We start from the raw sequence: 18691 nt of genomic DNA, 5'->3' as shown, positions 1-18691 counted from the left end.
GTGGGGTGCCCGGACCAGGCCGGCCATGCGGTGAACGGGGACATGTCCCTGGCTCCTGCTGCCCCTGCAAAGCCCTAAGCGGTGTTTGCCCCCCGGCTGCTGCTGCTGCCCACATGTCCCCTGCCCTTGGACGTGCTGCTGCAGCAGGCAGGCACCCGTGCCCAGGGTGCATTTGCTCCGGGATGCTGCGTGGGGCAGGGACCTGGGCAACGCTCCTGGCCCACCCCTGCTTCTCGCAAGGCCAAGAGGAGTTTCACCCCCGAGCGGGGCTGAGCCAAGGCCACTGCTCCTCTGGGGAGCGGGGAGGCCTCTCGTTATCTGCCTGTTATCGTGGCAGGGTGGGACGTGTGCCCTCGCCCCCGGGAGCGGGGGGCGGCTGCTGGCGGTGACTAAGGCTCACGTGTGACGGGTGGGTGCTGGGGGAAGCAGCTGCGAGGCCTCGCGAGCAGCCGAGGTGGGGCTCCGGGACGGGAAATCGATGTCTCTTTGGGGTGCCTGGAAATCGGACGGCGGATCCGAGGGCTGCTGGCTGTAGCTGAGGCTGCAGGGGGGTCAGGGGGTGTCTGCTGCCGGGCCAGCTCTTTGCAGGTGACTGGAGCATCGCAAAATGTGGGGAGTGGGAAGGGTGGGTGCAAGCCCCAAAATCTGGGAGAGGAGGGGCCGGAGATGGGCGAGCGCCCAGGCAAGGCTGGGGGATGCTGGGCACGGCAGGGCCAGGCAGCAGGGCAGGCCTGAGGCCGGGGTGACGGGCGCGGGGTCCCAGCCCTGGCCGCGGGAGGGGGCCGAGACCCGGGGGGTGGGAGCCCTGCGGAGAGGCGCGGGGCCGCGCCGGGGCTGCGGGGCCGCGTTTGGGGCAGGGGAGCGGCGAGCCCGGGCCGAGCATCCCCCGCCCGCCCGCTCCCCCCCCGCCCCGGGGCCGGGCGGGATGCGCGGCCGGGGCCGGGGCGGGGAGCGCCGTGCGTCCTCCCCCGCCGGGCCGGGGGGAGCGGGGCGGCGCGGCTCGGCACGGCTCGGCCAGCCCTCTGCGCCTCCCCGCCACGCCATGGAGAGGAGCCGCGCCGGGCGGGAGCCCCAGCCCCAGCCGGCCCAGGGTAAGGCTCCGCGGCGGGACCGGCTCCGGCAGCGGCGGGCGCCCGGGCCCCTTCCCGGACCGCGGGGCCGCGCCGCAGTCGGGGGGCAGGATGCGGCCATGGGGGAGGCGGGAGCGGGCCGCGCCCGCGGGGGTGCCGGCGGGGCCGCGGCGGCGGCGGGGAGCGGGGCGCTGCGCCGGGCCCGGGGGATGCGGCGGGGCCGCCCGCGGAGCCGCTCGGGCGGCAGAGCGGGGCGCGGGCCCGGGGCGGCGGTGGCGGAGCCGGGGGGACGCGCGGCCGGGGCCGGGCCGGGGAGGGGAGGGGGGGGTCTTCCCGGGAGGGACAAAAGCCCGGGCACGGCCCCTCCATCTTGGGGTGGGACAGAGCCGCGCGGCCCCCGGCCCCGCCGCCGCCGGGGGTGCAGGGGGAGCCGCCCTTGGGGAGCCCTCCCGGGGGCGGCCCCGCCACGGCGGGGGGGGGGGGGGGGGGTCCGGGGCGGCGGCGCCTGCCCTGCCGCGGCTCTTCCCCGGCAGCCGGGGGGCGATGCCGGCCTGGCCCCGAGCCCCCCCCCCCGCCCCAAGCGCCGCTGCTGGGGGTCCCGGCGGGCCGGGTCCCGCCGCCCTGCCCCGGCGGGCTGCTCCGCGGCGCGGCGGGGGGAGCCCGCCTGCCAGCGCCGCCCCACTGCTGCGGTGGGGCGCGGGTGGCCCTGGGGTCCGCGCCCCGGGTGTGCCGGGGTCGCCGCCGCGGCCCGTCCCTGCGGCCGCCCAGGGCAGGGGTGCAGCCCCGGCCCCCCCCCGCCCGCCCCCCCCGGCTGCGCTGGCCGCCGCCGCGGGGACGCGGGGCACGTCGCGGCGGGTCTGGCCCGGGAGCTGCCCCAGGATGAACCCGGCGGACCGGGGAGGGCGGCGGCCGGCGGGGCCGAGTCCCGGGGTGGGGGTTGGCTTTGGCTCTTCCCCGCAGGGCTCCGGCCGAGCGCTCTGTGGCCCCGCCGGCCTGCTCGCCCTCGGCGCGGGGCTGTGACTAAGCAGGGCTCCGCGGCGGAGCCGCTTCCCACCGGCGGAGGAAGAGGAGAGGCGGCTCCCCTCCCCCCCGTCCCCGGTGCCCGCCGCCGCACCGTGATTCATCGGCCGCGGCCGCCCGGGCCCTCGCAGGCAGGGAGGGACTGCTGCCCGCTGCCGCCGTGCCGGTCGCCCTTTATCGGCGGCTCTCGCAGGCACCGGCCGCGGATCCCCAGCCGCGCTGCCCAAACGGCGCGTCCTGCGCTGCAGACATATTGTCTGTGTCCCGCTCGCCGCCTCCGCAGCCTTCCCTCCCGCCCCGGCCTTCCCTTCCCTTCCCTTCCCTTCCCTTCCCTTCCCTTCCCTTCCCTTCCCTTCCCTTCCCTTCCCTTCCCTTCCCTTCCCGCTCGCTGCCATCGCTGCTCGGGCAGGGGGATGGCTGCTCCCGGCCACGCCGGCCTCGGCCGCAGCCGGCCCCCGCATCCCCCTGAGCGGTTCGCTGCCCCAGTGCGGGGAGGCACTTGCTGCTCCGCTGCGAGTGGAGGAGGATGGCGGCAGCACTGGGGAGCACCAGTGGCTCTGCAGCACATCCCGCTCCGGGGAGCGTCCCCGATCCCTCTCGTTTTGGGTGACCCGCGTGGCCAGGCAGCCCAGGCTGCTCCCTGTCTCGCTGCCCAGCACGAGTGGGAGCCCCCGGCCCCCGCAGTGTGCCATGTCCTGGCTGCCAGCGGGGCCTGGGTTGCACTCCAGGGACTGGGACCCGCCATGGTGTGGGGCAGCTGGTGGCACTGGGGGGGCAGGAGCTTGCAGAGGGCAGACGGGGCACGGTGCGGAGCCGCCCGGGTGGGATGCTGCCCCACAGCCCCACAGGGGCGAGAGCCAGGGCAGGGAGCAGGCAGGGGTTTGTTCTTACCCGCATGCCCCCTGATTTCTCCGGCCCTTCTCCCTCCGCGCAGTGGAGGGAGGGTGCAGGGCGAGCTGGTTGCCAGCCAGCGCCTGTGTTTGGGAGCAGGCAGCTCGGGAGCTCTCCCAGCATGGGGACGCCAGCAGAGCCACTGCTGCGAAACCGTCAGAGCAACGTGATGCGATGTGCGGAGCGGTGATGTGACAGTCCCGTGGTGCCATGTCCAAAATAGTTAGCGCAGCTCTCGCTTGTTGGAGGGCTCTGAGCAGGGACAGGCGGCAGCACAGGCAGCCTGCTGGGACCAGAGCCGGATTCTGCACGGCCCCAGCCCCGGTAGGTGCCCGCATCCGCGTTGTGAGCTTCAGGACCCCTTTCTTGGAGGTGCTGGGCACCTGCTTCCCGAGAGGCCAGATCCTGGCAGGCGCAGAGCCCCGTGCGCTGCCTTCGAGACAGGTTTCTGTTTTCCCAGAGTGATGCTAGCAGACAGGTTTTCAGGAGCATGGCTGGGCCGGCTGCCCTCGGTGTTGGTGGCTCTGTGCGGGTCGCCCCAAGGACGAGGGCACCTCCTGTCGCCGCTGCGGCGCTGCCCAGATGGATGGCAGGCAGGTGCTGCCTGCCCCTGCCCTCGGTCTGTTGGGGGCTGTGCCGTGACTGCAGCCAAACGGAAAGTTTGCCGTGGGGGTGCCGGGGCACAGCGGCAGCTCAGGCTCTTTCCTCCGTGTGTATTTTAAACCCTGGAAACCCCCCAGCTCTGGCCCCGCTCTGGCCACGAGATCCCATCTCCCAAGTTCCCCTTGTTGCTCTCCGGCTTGGCACGTCACCGCTGGCTGGGTGCTGAGCTGCAGGAGCTCGGCGGCGTCTGCCTGGGGCTGGCGCGGTTCCCCCATGGCTGCCCCACACCCTCCCGTCCTGGTGCCTTGGGGGTGTACGGGTGTACAGATCCCGGGAAGGGGGGCTGGTCCTCTGTGCTGGGGGGGCTGGGCAGCGGGTGCAGCCCCCTCCCAAACCAGCTCTCCCAGGAGCGGGTGCACAGGCAGCGTGGCCTGAGCCAGGTGGGCAATGCCCTGTCATGCCCCTTCCTCCTGCCTGGCACCCACCGTGGGCATCCAGCTGCACCATCCCGGCTGCCCTGCTGCCTGCGTCCCTCCTGCCCTGCTGCTGCCTGGGCCTGGAGGCCCGTCCCCGAAGTGGGGCTGCGGGCAGCACGTGGGGTGCCGTGGGACGATGCCTGACCTGCCCCGGCGCTGCTGGCTGCGTTTCGCTGGCTCTGAGCCGGCGGGGAGAGGAGCCAGCCTCGGGCTACAGCAACCATGCTGCCTGGGGCCAGGGTGCGCGTGGCTGTGGGCAGCAGCACCACGGGGCCCCCCCATGGGGGACGGGGTGTCATTGCCATCAGCGGCTGCCAGGGTGGCACTGGCCACCTCCACAGTGCGGGGCTGCTGGCGCTTGTTCTGTGCATCGCCTGCATCTCCCTGCCCATGCATGTGAGCTGGGGCTGAGGGTGTGCGTCAGCGCTGCGCCCGTGGCCAGGACGTGCCGGGGACGTGCCGGGGATGTGCCGGGGATGCTTGCTCACTGTCCCTGTCACCCAGGTGCGAGGGGTGCTGCAGTGCAGGGGAATCCTGAGAGGTGGGTGGGACTGGGATGGTAAGGCAGAGTGGGACCAGGGGCAGCACCAGGGCTCCGAGCACCCCCAGGGCTTTGAGCACCCCTGTGCACCCCACGGTACTCCCGTGGCCTCAGGCAGCCGCTCTCCCTGCGGGACAGCAGCACCCGACAGCAGCACCCGCAGAGCAATCCCAGCCCTGGGGCCACGGTTGCCTCCCCCCTCAGCACCCGGACCTGCTGGCAATGAGGAGAGGCCCCGCGGACCCATCCTTCCCCCCCCCCGCCCCCCCCCCCGGCACAGCCCTGGGGCTGCCATCGAGGCGAGGGGAGGCAGCTGGAAACCAGCTACACCGGGAAGGGCCTGAGGGCACAGCGGGCGCGCGGGTATCCCCAGGGGCTGCGGGGAGCAGTCCTGCAGAGCCAGCGGTGGCTCTCAGGGCTGGGGTTCCCCTCGGGACCCCGTCCCTGGGCATCACAGGGACTTGCGCAATGGCCGGGGTGGCCGGGGCCCGCCCGCGGGGTGCTGCGACACCAGCCCCTTCACAGGTGGCTTTGAGCAGCCACCGACGGGCCCCTGCTGTGCCCGCCAGCCCTGCCCTCCTCTTCTCCCGGGGTGGGGGCCAGCCCCATCTGATGCCCCCAGCCCTGGGCGGGTACTGCATGCGGAGCAGCCCATGGTGAGCCCCAGCCGTGCTGCAGAGCGGGTATGTGAGGATACAGCGGACGGGGGGAGCTGAGGTTAAAGCATGGTGGGTGCCCCCCCCGCCCTCGTGGGAAGCGCCCCGCGGGGATGCGCAGTGGACAGTTAACAAGGGCTGCTCGCCTTCCAACCAGAGCGCCCCGCGGGGCCTCGATGTGCTCTCGCTTCATGGCACCAGGGAATTTGCCTCTGCCTGGCTGAGCATCCCCAGCCATGTGCCGGCCATGCAGCAGCGCTGCATCGGGCAGTGCCGGGCCAGAGGTGCCAGTGGTGCTTGGTGGCGTGGGTGCTGGTGCCACATGGATCCACGCGAGGAGCCGAGATGGGCCGCGTGACCGTGGCGTTGAGGGGCAGCACCTCAACCCATGGCCGTGGCCCACGGCTGGGCGCTGTGCCATCCTGGTGCTAGCAGCAGTGCTGGTGCCATGTGGGCTCGCCTGGGCTGGGGGCTGCAGGGGAGCCATGCCTGTGTGTCTGGGGGGCCGGGGAGCTAATCCCCTGCGGAATGCCCCAGCCGGGAGAGAGGGGACGCCCGCGCCGCCTGGGCGCAGGCCAGCATTGGGTTTCAGGGCAGCTGCCGTGCTGGAGCAGCGACAGGGACAGATGGCGGCAGGGCTGGCCCCGTCCATGCGCAGCGGTTTTGGCCATGCCCGGCAGCCCTGTCCTGGCCACGGGCACTGCTGTCCCTCTGGCCAGCGGGGCAGAACAGATCCCCTGCCTGGCGGCGCAGGGTGGCAGGAGGCACCCGCCATCCCCCTGCACTGCTCCTGCACGTCCGGGGCTCTGGGAGGTATTCCCATCTGCTCGGGGGTGTCAGCCTGCCCTTGAAGCTTTTGCTCGGCTGGCAGCCCCGCGGGCAGCGCCTGGCTGTGCCGCTGCAGCACTCCTGGGGAGTCACCCCTCCCGGCCGGGTTGCATGTGGTGCCACCGTGGGTATTGTCCTCAGAGCTGGTGCCTGGGGCTGCCGAGACCCCTGCCTGTGGGTGCTGATCTGGGGAAGCCCTGGGGGGACCTTCCCAGCCGCCTCGCGGGGCACAGCAACGGGGACGTGGGATGTGCAGGATCGGTGCCAGGGGATGGGCCGGCTTCCTGTGGCAGAAAATACCCGGAAGGCTGCGCAGGTCTGCGGGGGGGCCGGGGCTGACTGTGTCCCCCAAGGAGCCTGGGGTGGGTGAACCCTGCTGGCAGCAGCCCCGGCCTGCTGGGGGGCCGTAGCAGGACCCCCAGCCCCTCCCTGGGCAGGCGGGTGCTGCTGTGGGTGCTGGGAGACCGTGGGACCTGGGGTGCACCCATGCCCGCAGTGCAGGGGGGGCTGGTGGCTCAGCAGGCTCCGGCGTGGGATGGAGGAGCGGCGCCAGCCCATGTTTGCGGAGCCCACACTTTGCCCCTTGCTGAAGATTGTGGAGAGCTCTGCAAACACGGCCGAGCCCGGTGCATGACATCACCCCGCGGCAAGAGCCGCTTGCCGGGGCTGGTGGGTGCCTGTCGCTGGTGTCCTCGCCATCCCACACCGCCGGAGCTGGGCCACGTGCTGTGGTGGTGCCCGTGGTGCTCGAGCTGGGTGCCCGTGGCCCCGGGGCGCGGCGAGCATCGTTCCTGGGCAGGAGCGAGGGTGCTGCCTGCTGCGTGGGGGCCAGGGCTGTGATCCCAGCACATGCCCCAAAGGTGCCTTTGCAAAGGGCTGGTTAACCGGGGCGTGGGGGGGATCACCACTGCTGGTCACCGCGGGCAGTCCCGGCACATCCACCCTGTGCAGCGGGCACATGCTGTGGCTTCGCAGGGCGACTGGCACCGCCTCTCTGTCCCCAGCACCAGACCATGCTGCAGGCACCCCCGGCTGCCCTGGGGCTGGCCAGGACGGGGGCAATTCCCTGGGCTGCTCCTCTCGGGGTGCGCAGAGCAGGCACTGTGCCCCCCGCCTGCCCCACGGCGGGCAGCGAGTGGCCGGGCCCCACGCGGGGAGGGGGCTGTTTGCTGGCGGCGGCGGCGGCCTCGTGTGCATTCCTGGGCCATGAGTTCATGGCTGTGCGCAGCCTGGCCGTGGCACGGCGTGGCGCTGGGGGACATGGGTCGGAGCAGTGACGTCAGGCCACGGGGCCCGCACCCATCCTGCCTCCGGCCCTGCCGCCAGCACCGGCGGAAGCGGCCCAGCATCCTCTGGGGAGAGCAGCAGGGAAGCGTGTGGGTTCCCGTGCCTGCATGGGGTCTCCATCCCTGCGTCCCCCCCGCGGTGGGGCCGGAGTGGCAGCTGCCGGGGGAAGAAGGGTGGCTTTGTGGCGGCGGTGCCTGGCGGAGCCCTGGCCCGTCCCTCTATGTATTGTGCACCCAGAGCCTGGCACCCAGCGTGGGGCGGCATGGGTGCCCCCCGAGACAGGGGTAGCAGCAGGGCTTGGGTGGGGGTCCTGCTGCCTTCCCTGGGGAGACCTGGGGACTGTCCCCAGCCCCAGCGGCCAGGGACAGCCTTGCTCCCAAGGGCTATATTTGGGGGGGACGGGGCTGCACCCCTAGGGGCTGTGTTTGGGGGGGACGGGGCTGCCTCAGGCTTCCCCGCTGAGTGACCGTCCATTCTGCTCTGCCTGTGTCACAGGGAAGCCACCATCCCTGATGGGAGACAGCGTGCCCCCCGCCACCTCACCGCCCCCCTCGCCTGGGGATGCCCTGCAGGGAGAGCGCACCCCCCCGCAGCAGGACCGACCCGTCCCTCCAGCTGTCGTCCCCTCTGGACAGCCCGTCTCGCCCGTCCCTCCAGCCGTCACCCCCTCCAAAAAGACCATCCCGCCTGTCCCTGCAGCTGTGACCCCCTCAAGGCAGCCTGTCTGCCCCGGCCCCCCAGCTGTGATGCACCCCCCCGAGAGCAGCACCCCGCAGCGTGACAGACCCATCTCTCCAGCCGCGATGCCATCAGGACAGCCCGTCTCCCCCATCCCTACAGCCGTGGCCCCCTCGGCAGAGAGCATCCCCCCATGGTGTGACAGGTCCCCTCCTGGGCACCCCCGGTCCCCTGCGATGGAGCACCCCAAAGAAGAGGCATCGCCCCACGCTGCCGGGCAGCCGGTCCCTGTCCCTGCTGCCGCTGCCCCTTGCCCAGCAGAGACACTGTCCCACGGGAGTGATCCCCCGGCCATGGCTGCCGGTGGAGGGGCCCCCTCCGATGCCAAGAGCCCCCCAAGCAGTGCGGCCGGGCTCTCGAAGGACGTGCCCCCCCAGAGTGACCGCACCACCCCGGCTGCAGCCTCACCGGCTCCTGCCGCCAGTCCCAGGCCCAAGCAAGGTGGGTGCCCGAGGGGGCCGGGGGTGCTTCGGGGATGGTGGCACCTTGTGGGTGCTGCTTGATGCCTCTGTGCCGGCACTGGGGCTGGGGGGAGCCGGGCGCTGCTCTGATGGTATCTCCCCACTGCAGATGCCCAGAAAGCCCAGGCGAGGCACAAGCAGGCAAAGGAGCGGCGCGAGGAGCGGGCCAAGTACCTGGGTACGGGGCTGGGGGAGCCGGGTGGGACGCGGCGCCGGGAGGGAAAGTGGATGGGGGGGCGGGCAGGAGCTAAGGAGCTTTGCCGGGTCATGGGCAATCCCATTAGCTGCGATGAGCTGAGACCAGGCAGGAGCTGCTCTGCCGGCGGCTCTGCCCCACCCCGGCACGCCATTGCCCCCCGGCACGCCACTGCCCCTGCTGCTGTGCTGCCCCAGCTGCTCCCCGTGGTCCGGGTGCCCCCCGGGTGCATGGGTGCCCCTGGTCTGTGCGGGTGCCCCCGGCCCAGCGCCCAGCTCTGTCCTGTGTGCAGGCAGCAGCAGGCAGCTGCAGGCAGTCCCGCAGCGGCTCGGGGTGGTGCGCAAGCAGGGCCCCTGCACCACGCATGGGGCCTCCTTGTCCCCGCGCTCTTTCCACCCTCATTCCCCCATTGTTCGCCGGCGCAGCGCGGCGGGCTCCTGGCCTCCCTTTTGTCCTCGCCCAAACCCCTCCCTCGCCGGCCGGCCGCGATGCCGCCTGCCCCGCGCGCCCAGGGAGCCCAGCCGTGTGCCCCAGCCGGAGCCAGCTCTCGGCCTCATGCCGCCAGCACGGGCACGCGTGCCGATCGCGGGGCTCGCCGGGGCCAGGGCTGTGCCTCAGGTGTGACCCCGCTGCCCCGGCTCCCTCCTGCAGCCGCCAAGCGAGTGCTGTGGCTGGAGAAAGAGGAGAAGGCCAGGCTGCTGCGGGAGAAGCAGCTGGAGGAGCGCCGCAAACGCCTGGAGGAGCAGCGGCTGAAGGCGGAGAAGCGCCGCGCCGTCCTGGAGGAGCGGCAGAGGCAGAAGCTGGAGAAGAACAAGGTGGGGATGGGGGATCACGGGCACAGCGGCGGGGGGGCTGGGGTGGCATGCCAGGGGTGTGCTCCTTGGGGGGACCTCGTGGCTTCAGCAGCCCTTCGGGAGCTGTCCACCATTCCTGTCCTTCGCGATGCCCGTCGTTCACGGTCCAGAGCCTCTGTGGTGCCCAGCTCCTTGGGCACACATGCCCTGGCCAGGCTGGGAATCACTGCCCCGTCTCCCTCCAAGCATCCCCATCACTGCGATAGCCTCATGCCAGGAGGCTCCGGCCGGTCCCAGACCCATTCCCCCAGCTGCTGGCCTCACCCTCTCCCTCTCCCTCGGGCAGGAGCGCTACGAGGCGGCGATCCAGCGGTCGGCCAAGAAGACGTGGGCAGAGATCCGGCAGCAGCGGTGGTCCTGGGCTGGGGCCCTGCACCACGGCTCCCCCGCACACAAGGACGGTGAGTGCCGGGCTGGGCGAGAGCACCCAGGGCCCCGTGGCTCTGCCGGCGGTGGGGGCAGTTGGGCATGGCTCTACGGTGCTCTGTGCAAGGAGGGTGAGACCCCACAAACCCAGCTCAGCCCTGCTCTGCTGTGGGGTCATGCTGCCGTCACCCCGGGCTGTGCCAGGGCCCGGTGGGGTCCCTTGGCTTTTCCCTGCTCTCGTGGGGCTGGGCGTAAGCTGGAGGCTGTGCGTCACGGTCACCGTTCTGTGTAGGGACGTGCTTGGGGACAGCCCTGGCTACCTGTGGGGATGCTGTGGCCGTGCTGCCCGGACCTCCAGCAGCCGGAGGAGTCAGGCATGGGTTGTGGAGCTGTGCGAGGCCATTGCCATCTCTTGTTGGGATCTGTGCTGCGGTGTGTCCCCTTGTACCCCGGCTGGGTGGGGGCAGTGCTTGGCCCCTCCAGCTCCAACGTGAGGGTGACCGTGGCTGTGTGCGTTCCTGGGTGTGCATGGCTGTGCCGTGCCTCACTGTGCCTCGCCGTGCCCCTGGGGAGGCTGCTGGAGGCTCAGCCATGCCCGTTACCCCACAGCCAGAGCACTGAGCCCAGCTGGCCCCTCTCCCTGGGGGCTCCTCGGGGACACCCCGTGGGGTTTGGCACCGGGGTTGGGCATGTGGAGGTCTCCCCTGTCCCCTGACCGCTGAGGGGACAGGGCTGCGCCGGCAGGCGCTGGCACTGCCTGGCGTGTCCAATGGCAGGCCGATGGCATAGAGGGGAGCGTTGTCCCCCCAGGGTCTGTCTGCCCTGCTTGTGCCATGGGGCGGCTGTGGCAGCCCCGGTTGTGCCTGGCCAGGCTGTGTGTTCAGGTGTTGTGTGCCGGGCTGTGTGTACTGGCACCATGTGCCTGGCACCATGTGTCTACAGGTGTTGCGTGCCCAGCTGTGCCTGGTCGGGCTGTGTGTACAGGTGCCATGTTCTGGTTACGCCTGTCTGGGCTGTGCGTACGGGTGCTGTGCGTCCGGCTGTGGCTCGTGGCACACTCAGGGACAGACCCCTGTGTCCGTGGTGCAGTGCCTGGCAGGATCTGGCAAGGGGACACCTTCCCCTGCCACCTCCCGTGGGGACATGCTGCCGGAGCTGCTGCCAGCGCTCTCACTCGCCAATCTCCTGACTGCTGCCTGCACCGGCAGCAGGTTCCCCCGGCCATTTTCTCCGGAGGAGTCCGGCCGGAGCAGAGGGATCCCAGTGCCTTGTGGAGGTGCTGCCAGCCACCAGCACCTTCCTGGCACTGCCATAGGGACCCGGCACTGGTGTGAGCGTTGTCCCGTGTCTGTCTGGACCTACTGTCCTCAACCTGCTCTCCCAGGCTGGCTGCTTGCCCGGTGCTGCCAAGGTCCCTGGCCACCCGGCTCCCAGTTCCCCGGACTGCTTTTGGGAAGACTGGCGTGGTGGGGCTCGGGAGCTGCCCTGGCTCCCTGAGGATGAGATCCCTGCATGATCCCAGCATGACCCCCTGGGGCTCGGGCACCGTGCCAGATGCCAGCACCGCGTCGTGTCCCCGGACACCAGCATCTCCTGGCCCCACTGCCTGTGCTGCGTCCTCTTGCTCCTGCCCCAGTGCCCCGGCACGGCCGTGCATGCTGCATGTGGGGGGCCCGGCCCCGGCCCCGGGACCTTAATGCCCTTGTGTCTTTTCCCTCCTCCAGGTGCGAGCCGGTGCTCGGTGTCCGCTGTAAACCTCCCCAAACACGTCGACTCTATAATCAACAAGCGGCTCTCCAAATCCTCCGCCACCCTCTGGAACTCTCCCAGTAGAAGTAAGAGCCCTTTGCATTTGCCCCAGCGCAGGGGGCACAGGCCAGCCCCTGCCCAGCGCTGGGGACCCCCGAGGCCAGGGTCCCCCGTCCCCAGGCCCTGCCTTGCAGCACGGTGCCTGCGGAGAGAGGAGAAGCCGTTTGCTGTTTGCGGGAGGAGGCTGGAGTCAGCCGGCGGCTCCCTGAGGCTGCATGTAGGCTGGGAGGAGGAGGAGGAGGATGAGCAGCTGGGTGGTGGCAGCCCCATGGGGCGCCAGGACGGGGACCGGGAGCCCTGGCTCCCTGCCCCGGGGCAGCTCTGGTGGGTGCAGATGCAGCCACAGAGCGGGGCTGCCTGTCACTGGACCCTCCTTAGGGCTGGGCACGGTGCCGTTGCCCACCGCCGTGATGCCTGTCCCCACAAGCACCCAGGGTTGGGTGCCACGGAGCGCCGTGGGCATGGTGCTGCGTCGGGTGCTGCAAGGTCGTCCTGGCCCTGGGTGAGCTGCCCGAGGCTGCTCGCCACACTGGAGGGATGCATCCAGTGTCGGGGCTGCTGTTGTGTTTCGAGGTTGCCTGGAGATGGGCGCGCGCCTTCCCGGCCGGGTATAAATAGCAGGAGCAGCTGATGCGGGCGGCTGCAGGCGGTGGTGACGCAGGCAGCTCCCAGTGGCCCTGTGCTGGGGGCTCAGCCTGGGAAGAGGCACCCAGGGGCTGTCAGCACCGCCCAGGTGGGAGCAGCATCTCCCTGGGCCGGTGCCAGACCCGGCGCCCTGTCCCCCCAGCTGCTCCCATGGCTCTGTTTTCTCCCCTCCTGGAAGCGGGTGCTGCTCCTGGCCTGATCAGGAGCCCTGATGGAGAGGGGCAGAGGGGCCCTGTCTCTGTGGGTGCTTTCTGTGCGCCCATGGGGTGTTCGGTGCCGTTGACGTGTGCTGGAGGGCAGCCAGCGGCAGCCCAGTGCCCAGCTGAGCCAGCAGCATGGCCAGGGACTGCCGCTCCTTGGGTGCCATGAGCCTGGCCTGGCTCCTGCGGCATGCCTGGCAACTTTGGCACAGCTCCCTTGGGGTGAGGGCACTGCAGTGTCCCTGTGGCAGCTGCAAGCTGCAGCATGTTGGAGGCTCGGTCACATCGGTACGGGGACATGGGGAGGGTGCACACCAGTGCTGGACATGAGGAGGGGGCCAGGGTGGAAGGGGCTGCTGTCAGCAGGACTGCACCTTGGCACTGGGAGTGCCGCTCACTGTGGGTGCACCGCAGCTGGGGTGTCTGTGGGGCACGGGGACAGTGTTGTCATCGTGCCGCAGTGCCATTCTGTGGGTGCTCGACTGCCCACTCATGCCTGCACCTGCACTACCCTTTGTCCTGCCTCGGCCGGCCATGCAGGGCAGCAGGGAGCCCTCCCCAGCGTGGCTTGAGCTTTGGGCACTCCTGGGGCCACACACATGCCCCGGCCGCATGGCAAGGCAGGTGGCCGCTGGGCTAGGGCCAGGGCTGATGTCTGAGGGCTCGGGGGCACACTAAGGTCCCCTCTCTCTCCCTAGACCGGAGCTTGCAGCTGAGCCCGTGGGAGAGCAGCATCGTGGACCGGCTGATGACGCCCACCTTGTCCTTCCTCGCACGCAGCCGGAGCGCCGTGACGCTGGCTGGGAACGGCAAGGAGCAGGGTGAGCACCGGGGGGGGCACGAGGCCACACGGGTCCTGGCACAGGCAGGGGACTGGGACGAGGGAGCCTGAAGCCGGCTGAGAGCTGGTGCCGGTGCCATGCTGGCTGTGTCCTGACGGAGTGGTCACTCCTACCCCCAGTGCCCGTGTGCCCCCGCTCGGCCTCCGCCAGCCCCCTCAGCCCCTGCCACAACCACCGCCTGCAGCACCGCTGCTGGGAGAGGAGGAAGGGGACCACCGGCAGCCCCGACGTGACACCGCGCCACAGGGCCGAGTCCTCGCCTGTGAGTGCCACCTCCTGTGGGGATCCCTTGGTGCCAGGGCAGCCATGGGGCACAGCTCGGCTCCCAGCTGAGTCGAGCACCCGGCGCTGACGCTGTCTCTCCCCGTCTGAAGCAGAAGAAGAAGGAGAAGAAGGAGAAGGAGCGGGAGAATGCCAAGGAACGCAGCGCTCTGTCCCGTGAGCGCAGCCTCAAGAAGCGGCAGTCGCTGCCAGCGGCACAGCCCCGGCTCCTGCCTGCAGCAGACAGCAGGTAGGGACCCCCTGCCACAGGGGCTGCCCGGCCCCCCGCCTTGCCACCGCGGGGGCTGCCCCAGCCCCGCTAACACTGTCTCTTGCTCCCTTTGCAGCCCTGGCTCCAAGAACCGTCCCGCATCCCCTGCCACCCCCAAAGTCCGTCCAGCGTCCCCCAGCCCGGCCCTCGGCTCTCCCCACAAGCCACCCCTGCCCCGCAGCGCTCACTCCTCTCCCAAGGTGCGGGCCAGGGCTCGGGAGGAGCGGGGGGAGCAGGAGGGCCAGGTGAAGGCACGCGAGAGGAAGGAGGAGGAGCGGGGCCCGGCCCCCCCGGCCCTCCCCGAGCCCCCCAAGGTGTCCGCAGAGACAACAGCAGGTGGGTACGGGGTGGGCTGGGGGGGCAGCAGGGCTGGGGGGAGCGGGAGCAGCTCTGATGCTGCATCCACTCCACAGCCCCCCCGGCCCCTGCAGCCCCCGGTCCCGTGCCAGCCACCCCCCCAGGCAGACCCCCAGCCGGCACCACGGACCGGGAGGAGGCTGCCCGGCTGCTGGCGGAGAAGCGGCGCCAGGCCCGCGAGCAGCGGGAGCGTGAGGAGCGGGAGCGCCGGGAGCAGGAGGAGCGGGAGAGGTGGGTGCTGCCCCCCCGGCCCCCGGCCCCGGCCCCCCACCTTGCTGAGGGCCCCCTCCCCATAGGCGGCTGCAGGAGGAGCGGGCGCAGCAGGCAGCGGAGGAGCAAACCCGCAGGGAGGCCCTGGCACGACAGCGGGAGGAGGAACGGAGGCTGCAGGAGGAGCGCGAGGCCCAAGAGAGAGCACGGGCCGAGCGGGAGGAGACAGAGCGGCTGCAGAGACAGGTCTGGGGTGGCGGGGGTGCGGGGGCAAGGGGCTGCAGGGGAGGTGGGGTGGAGGGGATGGAGGAGGAGGAAGGAAGAGGTGGGATGGGGAATGAAGGCAGGGATGGAGGGGGAAGGCAGGGATGCTCTCCTGTGATTCCCACCCCAGTGGGATGCAGGGGCGAGGACCAGCCAAGCCCCTTGATGCCCAGGGTGGCGGGAGGGGACATGGGGCAGGGCTGTGCTGAGCCGCCCGGGCAGCCTGCTCCCGTTGTTCCTGCGCCACCCCATCCGTCCCTGCCCCGTCTCATTTGTCCCTGCCGCCCCTGCCCCACTGTGCCGCAGAGGGAAGAGGCTGAGGCGAGGGCACGCGAAGAGGCCGAGCGGCAGCGCCTGGAGCGGGAGAAGCACTTCCAGCGTGAGGAGCAGGAGCGGCTAGAGAGGAAGAAGGTGAGGCCTGGGGGCACCCCTGAGCATGGTGCACAGCAGGGGCTTCCCTTGCAAGGGGTCCTGCCCGGCACCCAGGGCAGGTCCTGCTGGTGAGGGCTGTGCACGAGTCCCTCTCTGCCCCGCAGCGCCTGGAGGAGATCATGAAGAGGACGCGCAAGTCGGACGCAGCGGATGCCAAGGTGGGTGCCTGTCCCCTGTCCCGAGGTGCCTGGGGACATGGGGGACTCTGCAGAGCCCTCCCGCCCTTGCCCAGAGCCATAACTGCCCCTCACAGCTCTCCTCTTCCTGCAGAAGAAAGAGGACAAGAAGGTGATGAACGGGAAAGTGGCTGAGCAGGAGGATGTCCCAGGTACGTGGCCCCTTCCCACAGCCTGCTGTACCTCTGGGGTGCCCAGGATCCACAGAGCCATGACCCCGTCCCGCTCCCCACCCCAGCCATTGTCCTGCCTGGGGCCATGGCTGACGGGGAGCTCTGCCGACGTCCCCAGGCCATGAGAAGCGTACAGGGCCGATGCCAAAGGAGGAGGAACTCCCCGAGACGGAGACTCCGAGCACAGGGACTCCGGGGGGGCCAAAGGGCCTAGCGGGCGAGGGGCTGCAGCCAAGGTGAGCATGGGAGTGGCCGGGGGGTCCAGGGGGCGGCCGGGCCCTGGCTGACCCCAGCCCTCCTGCCCCACAGCTCCCCGGCCAAGGAGGTGGCATCCCCGGCATCCCTGGTGAACGGCGTGCAGCCTGGCAAGCACGAGAACGGCTTCTCGGGCACGGAGGGGTCGCAGGAGCTGCTGGAGCTCTCCCACCACGGCAGCAGCCCCAGCAGCATCATCCCCTTTGGTGACAAGGAGCCCTTCCTCAAGCAGGCCGTGGTCAAGCCCCCCCAGGTGACAGGTGAGAGACAGGGGGTGTGCAGGGGGGCCAGGGTGGTGCCACAGCCACCCCGGTCTTACCGCCACGCCCTCCCCCCACCCGTAGAGGTGCTGTGAGGGCCAGGCCCTGGCAGACATCCCCGTGGGGCCACCGCACACGTCCTGACTCCAGACGCTCACGCAGAACTGTAGCTGTTGTCAGAAGAAAAACCTCGCTGCTCCCCTCTGCCTGCCGTGCGCGCCCGGCCCCGCCGCGGGGGGCCCGGGTGATGTGGGACCCCAGCGAGGCGGCCGCCGGTCCCCCGCCCGCTGTGGGGACGCCTGGTTTCTCTCTTTGTTCTTGTTTTTATTTCGTGTTTTTTTTTTAAATATGCACCTTATCAGACTGACACCCCCACCCTAGCAGCCTGCCAGAGCCGCCCCAGACGTGTGGTGTAATAATGTAGTTATTTAACTTGCTGGGTACAATGTATGTGAATACTGTAAATAGAGCTCGGCCAGACATCGGGGACGCTCGCCTGGCCTGGCCCTGCGTGGGGCGGAAGGATTCAGGGCTGCCCGGTGCTTGCAGGCAGGAGGGCCACAGCCCGGCCGGGGGGAGGTCACTCCCCGTCCCCACGTCCCCACGCATGTCTGCGTGTGCACTGGGTGTCCCCATGCCGCCGGAGCGCACGCCCGGGGCCTGGCCGGCGCCACGCTGCTCCCTGTGCCGTTGTGACAGTGTTATGCATCCGGACAACCTTTGCGAACAATAAAAGCGGACAACTGCCATCGCCTCGCCTCGCTGTGTCCCCAGGGACCGGGAACCGCACTGCTTGTGGGCAGGTGGCCATGCCTCGATGCTCAGCTGGGCCGGGCTGGCAGCTCTCCTGGCCTCCCTGCAGCAGGGGGGGCAGATTTACCCCCGTGTCAGGGCTCACCCCTGGAGCCCCCCAGCACCGCCTGCTCTGTCACCGCCCTGCTCCCCTCCCGGGAATGTGGCAGCCTCACCCTGGCTGCCCTCACCACACGTCAGCAGGCCCCTGCCCAAGAGCGGCACCCTCTCGGGCCTGGCCTCTGAGCTGGGGGAAGGCGGGCTGGCAGCTGGGCCCTCGGGAGCTGCAACCAGCCCAGTACAGGTGGGAAAAAACAGATAGCCGCCGCCACGCGCGGGGAGCCCGGGGCCTTCGGCTCCTGAGGGCCGCGGCCTGGGCCGCCAGGGCGCGGGCGGGACGGGACACCGCCCATACAAGGCCCCAGGCTGGGAGGGACCGCCCGCAGGGCTCCTTCAGCGACCCGCTACTCTGCGCCCTCGTTCCCCTCCAGGGCGGCGGAAGCACCGGGGAGCCGGGCGGTGCGGGAGGAGGCTTGGCCCACACCGGGGAGGGCGGGCGGGCGGCCTGCGCCATCGCCGCCGCCCAGTGAAGGCCTCAGCCGCCCCCGCCGCCATTTCCCGGCCGGGTCACCATAGCCCCGCCCCTCCGCGCCGGAAGCCTCGCCTTCTCTGTGGCGCCAGGGGCGGGCTGGGGAGGAGGCGGAAATGACGTGAGGCCCCGCGCCGAGCCCGCTGGGAGCTGTAGTCCGTCTGGCGCTGCCAGCCAATGAGCGCAGCGGGGGGCCGGACCGCGGCTCCCGGCAGCCCCCGCGGGCGGGCAGCGGGCGGGCGCCAAGCGGAAGTGCGTGAGGAGGAGGTGGAGGCGCCTGGCTGCTGAGGAGGCCGCGGGCGGAGCGGGGTCTGGTGAGTGCGAGTAGGCCCGGCGCGGCGGGGTCGGGCCCTGCCCTCTGCTACCGGGCTCTTCTCGTCCCCTTCCCTCCTCCCGCCTCACACCGAGGGCCCTCCGCGGCTGCGCCGCCCACGCTGGCCGGGCCTTGGGCCCGCGCCCTTCCCCCCGGCCCTCAGCGCGGCGTTGCCCCCCCGGCGGCCGCCACGTGCCGGGCGCGGTCCCGCGGCCCCCCCCGGGCGGGGCTCGCATGTGGCCCGGGGCGCTGCCGGGACTGCCCTGGGCCCGGCCCGAGCGGGGCCTCGTGGCTGGGCCGGGCCAGGCCTCGCGCCTCCAGCTCGCATCCCGGTTGGGGTCGGGCCGGGCCTGTCCCCGGAGGCTGCCCTGGTCCCGCTCCGGCCCGGCCTGTCCCCGGAGAGTCGTTCCCTCGTCCCGGCCTAGCCCGTTCCTGGAGATTCCCGTCCTCCGCCCAGGTCTCTGGGCCCCGTCCCCGGAGATTCCTCTCCCGCTTCGGGCCTTCGGCCTGTCCCTGGAGGTTTCTTCCCTTCGTCGGGGTCATGGGCTGTGTCCGGGGTCCCCGCATGCTCGCTGCGGCACGGGAGGCGCTGCCTGTATTCCCGAGGGAGGCGGTCGGGGCCGCAGGGCCCGTGGGGCTGGGGGGAGCGGCAGCTTGCAGGGGTAGCAGCTTGTGCGGGCCACAGCTGTGACCCCGTGAGCTGGGGTTCAACCCCCGATGGTGTGTAGCTTTCACAGGGCTCACGAACCGGCGCTCAGCACCATGTGCTTCTCGCTGCAGCAGGATGGATTTGTTTACTCGCATTCCCCACTCTGCATCATCTAGTTCAAAAGTGAAGTTTGGTAGAACCTCAGG

At 71.2% G+C, this 18691-nt stretch overlaps 1 protein-coding gene across 1 annotated transcript; it reads left to right on the top strand.

Moving 5' to 3' along the window:
* The first annotated feature begins 1042 nt into the window (after positions 1-1042).
* MAP7D1 (MAP7 domain containing 1) lies at positions 1043-16889 on the top strand. Its single transcript, XM_059830762.1, has 19 exons — positions 1043-1091; positions 7868-8104; positions 8186-8551; positions 8681-8749; positions 9419-9582; positions 9908-10022; positions 11712-11822; positions 13340-13462; positions 13603-13745; positions 13861-13994; positions 14092-14351; positions 14429-14603; positions 14669-14828; positions 15153-15257; positions 15383-15436; positions 15549-15606; positions 15746-15863; positions 15937-16142; positions 16227-16889. Exons 1-19 carry the CDS (start codon positions 1043-1045, stop codon positions 16235-16237), a joined length of 2658 nt encoding a protein of 885 aa, XP_059686745.1. The 3' UTR covers positions 16238-16889.
* Positions 16890-18691: the final 1802 nt, after the last annotated feature.

Source organism: Gavia stellata, chromosome 29 (genome assembly GCF_030936135.1).
Source record: "Gavia stellata isolate bGavSte3 chromosome 29, bGavSte3.hap2, whole genome shotgun sequence".
NCBI classification, from domain to species: Eukaryota; Metazoa; Chordata; class Aves; order Gaviiformes; family Gaviidae; genus Gavia; species Gavia stellata.
This window is presented reverse-complemented; position numbering and strand designations above follow the sequence as displayed.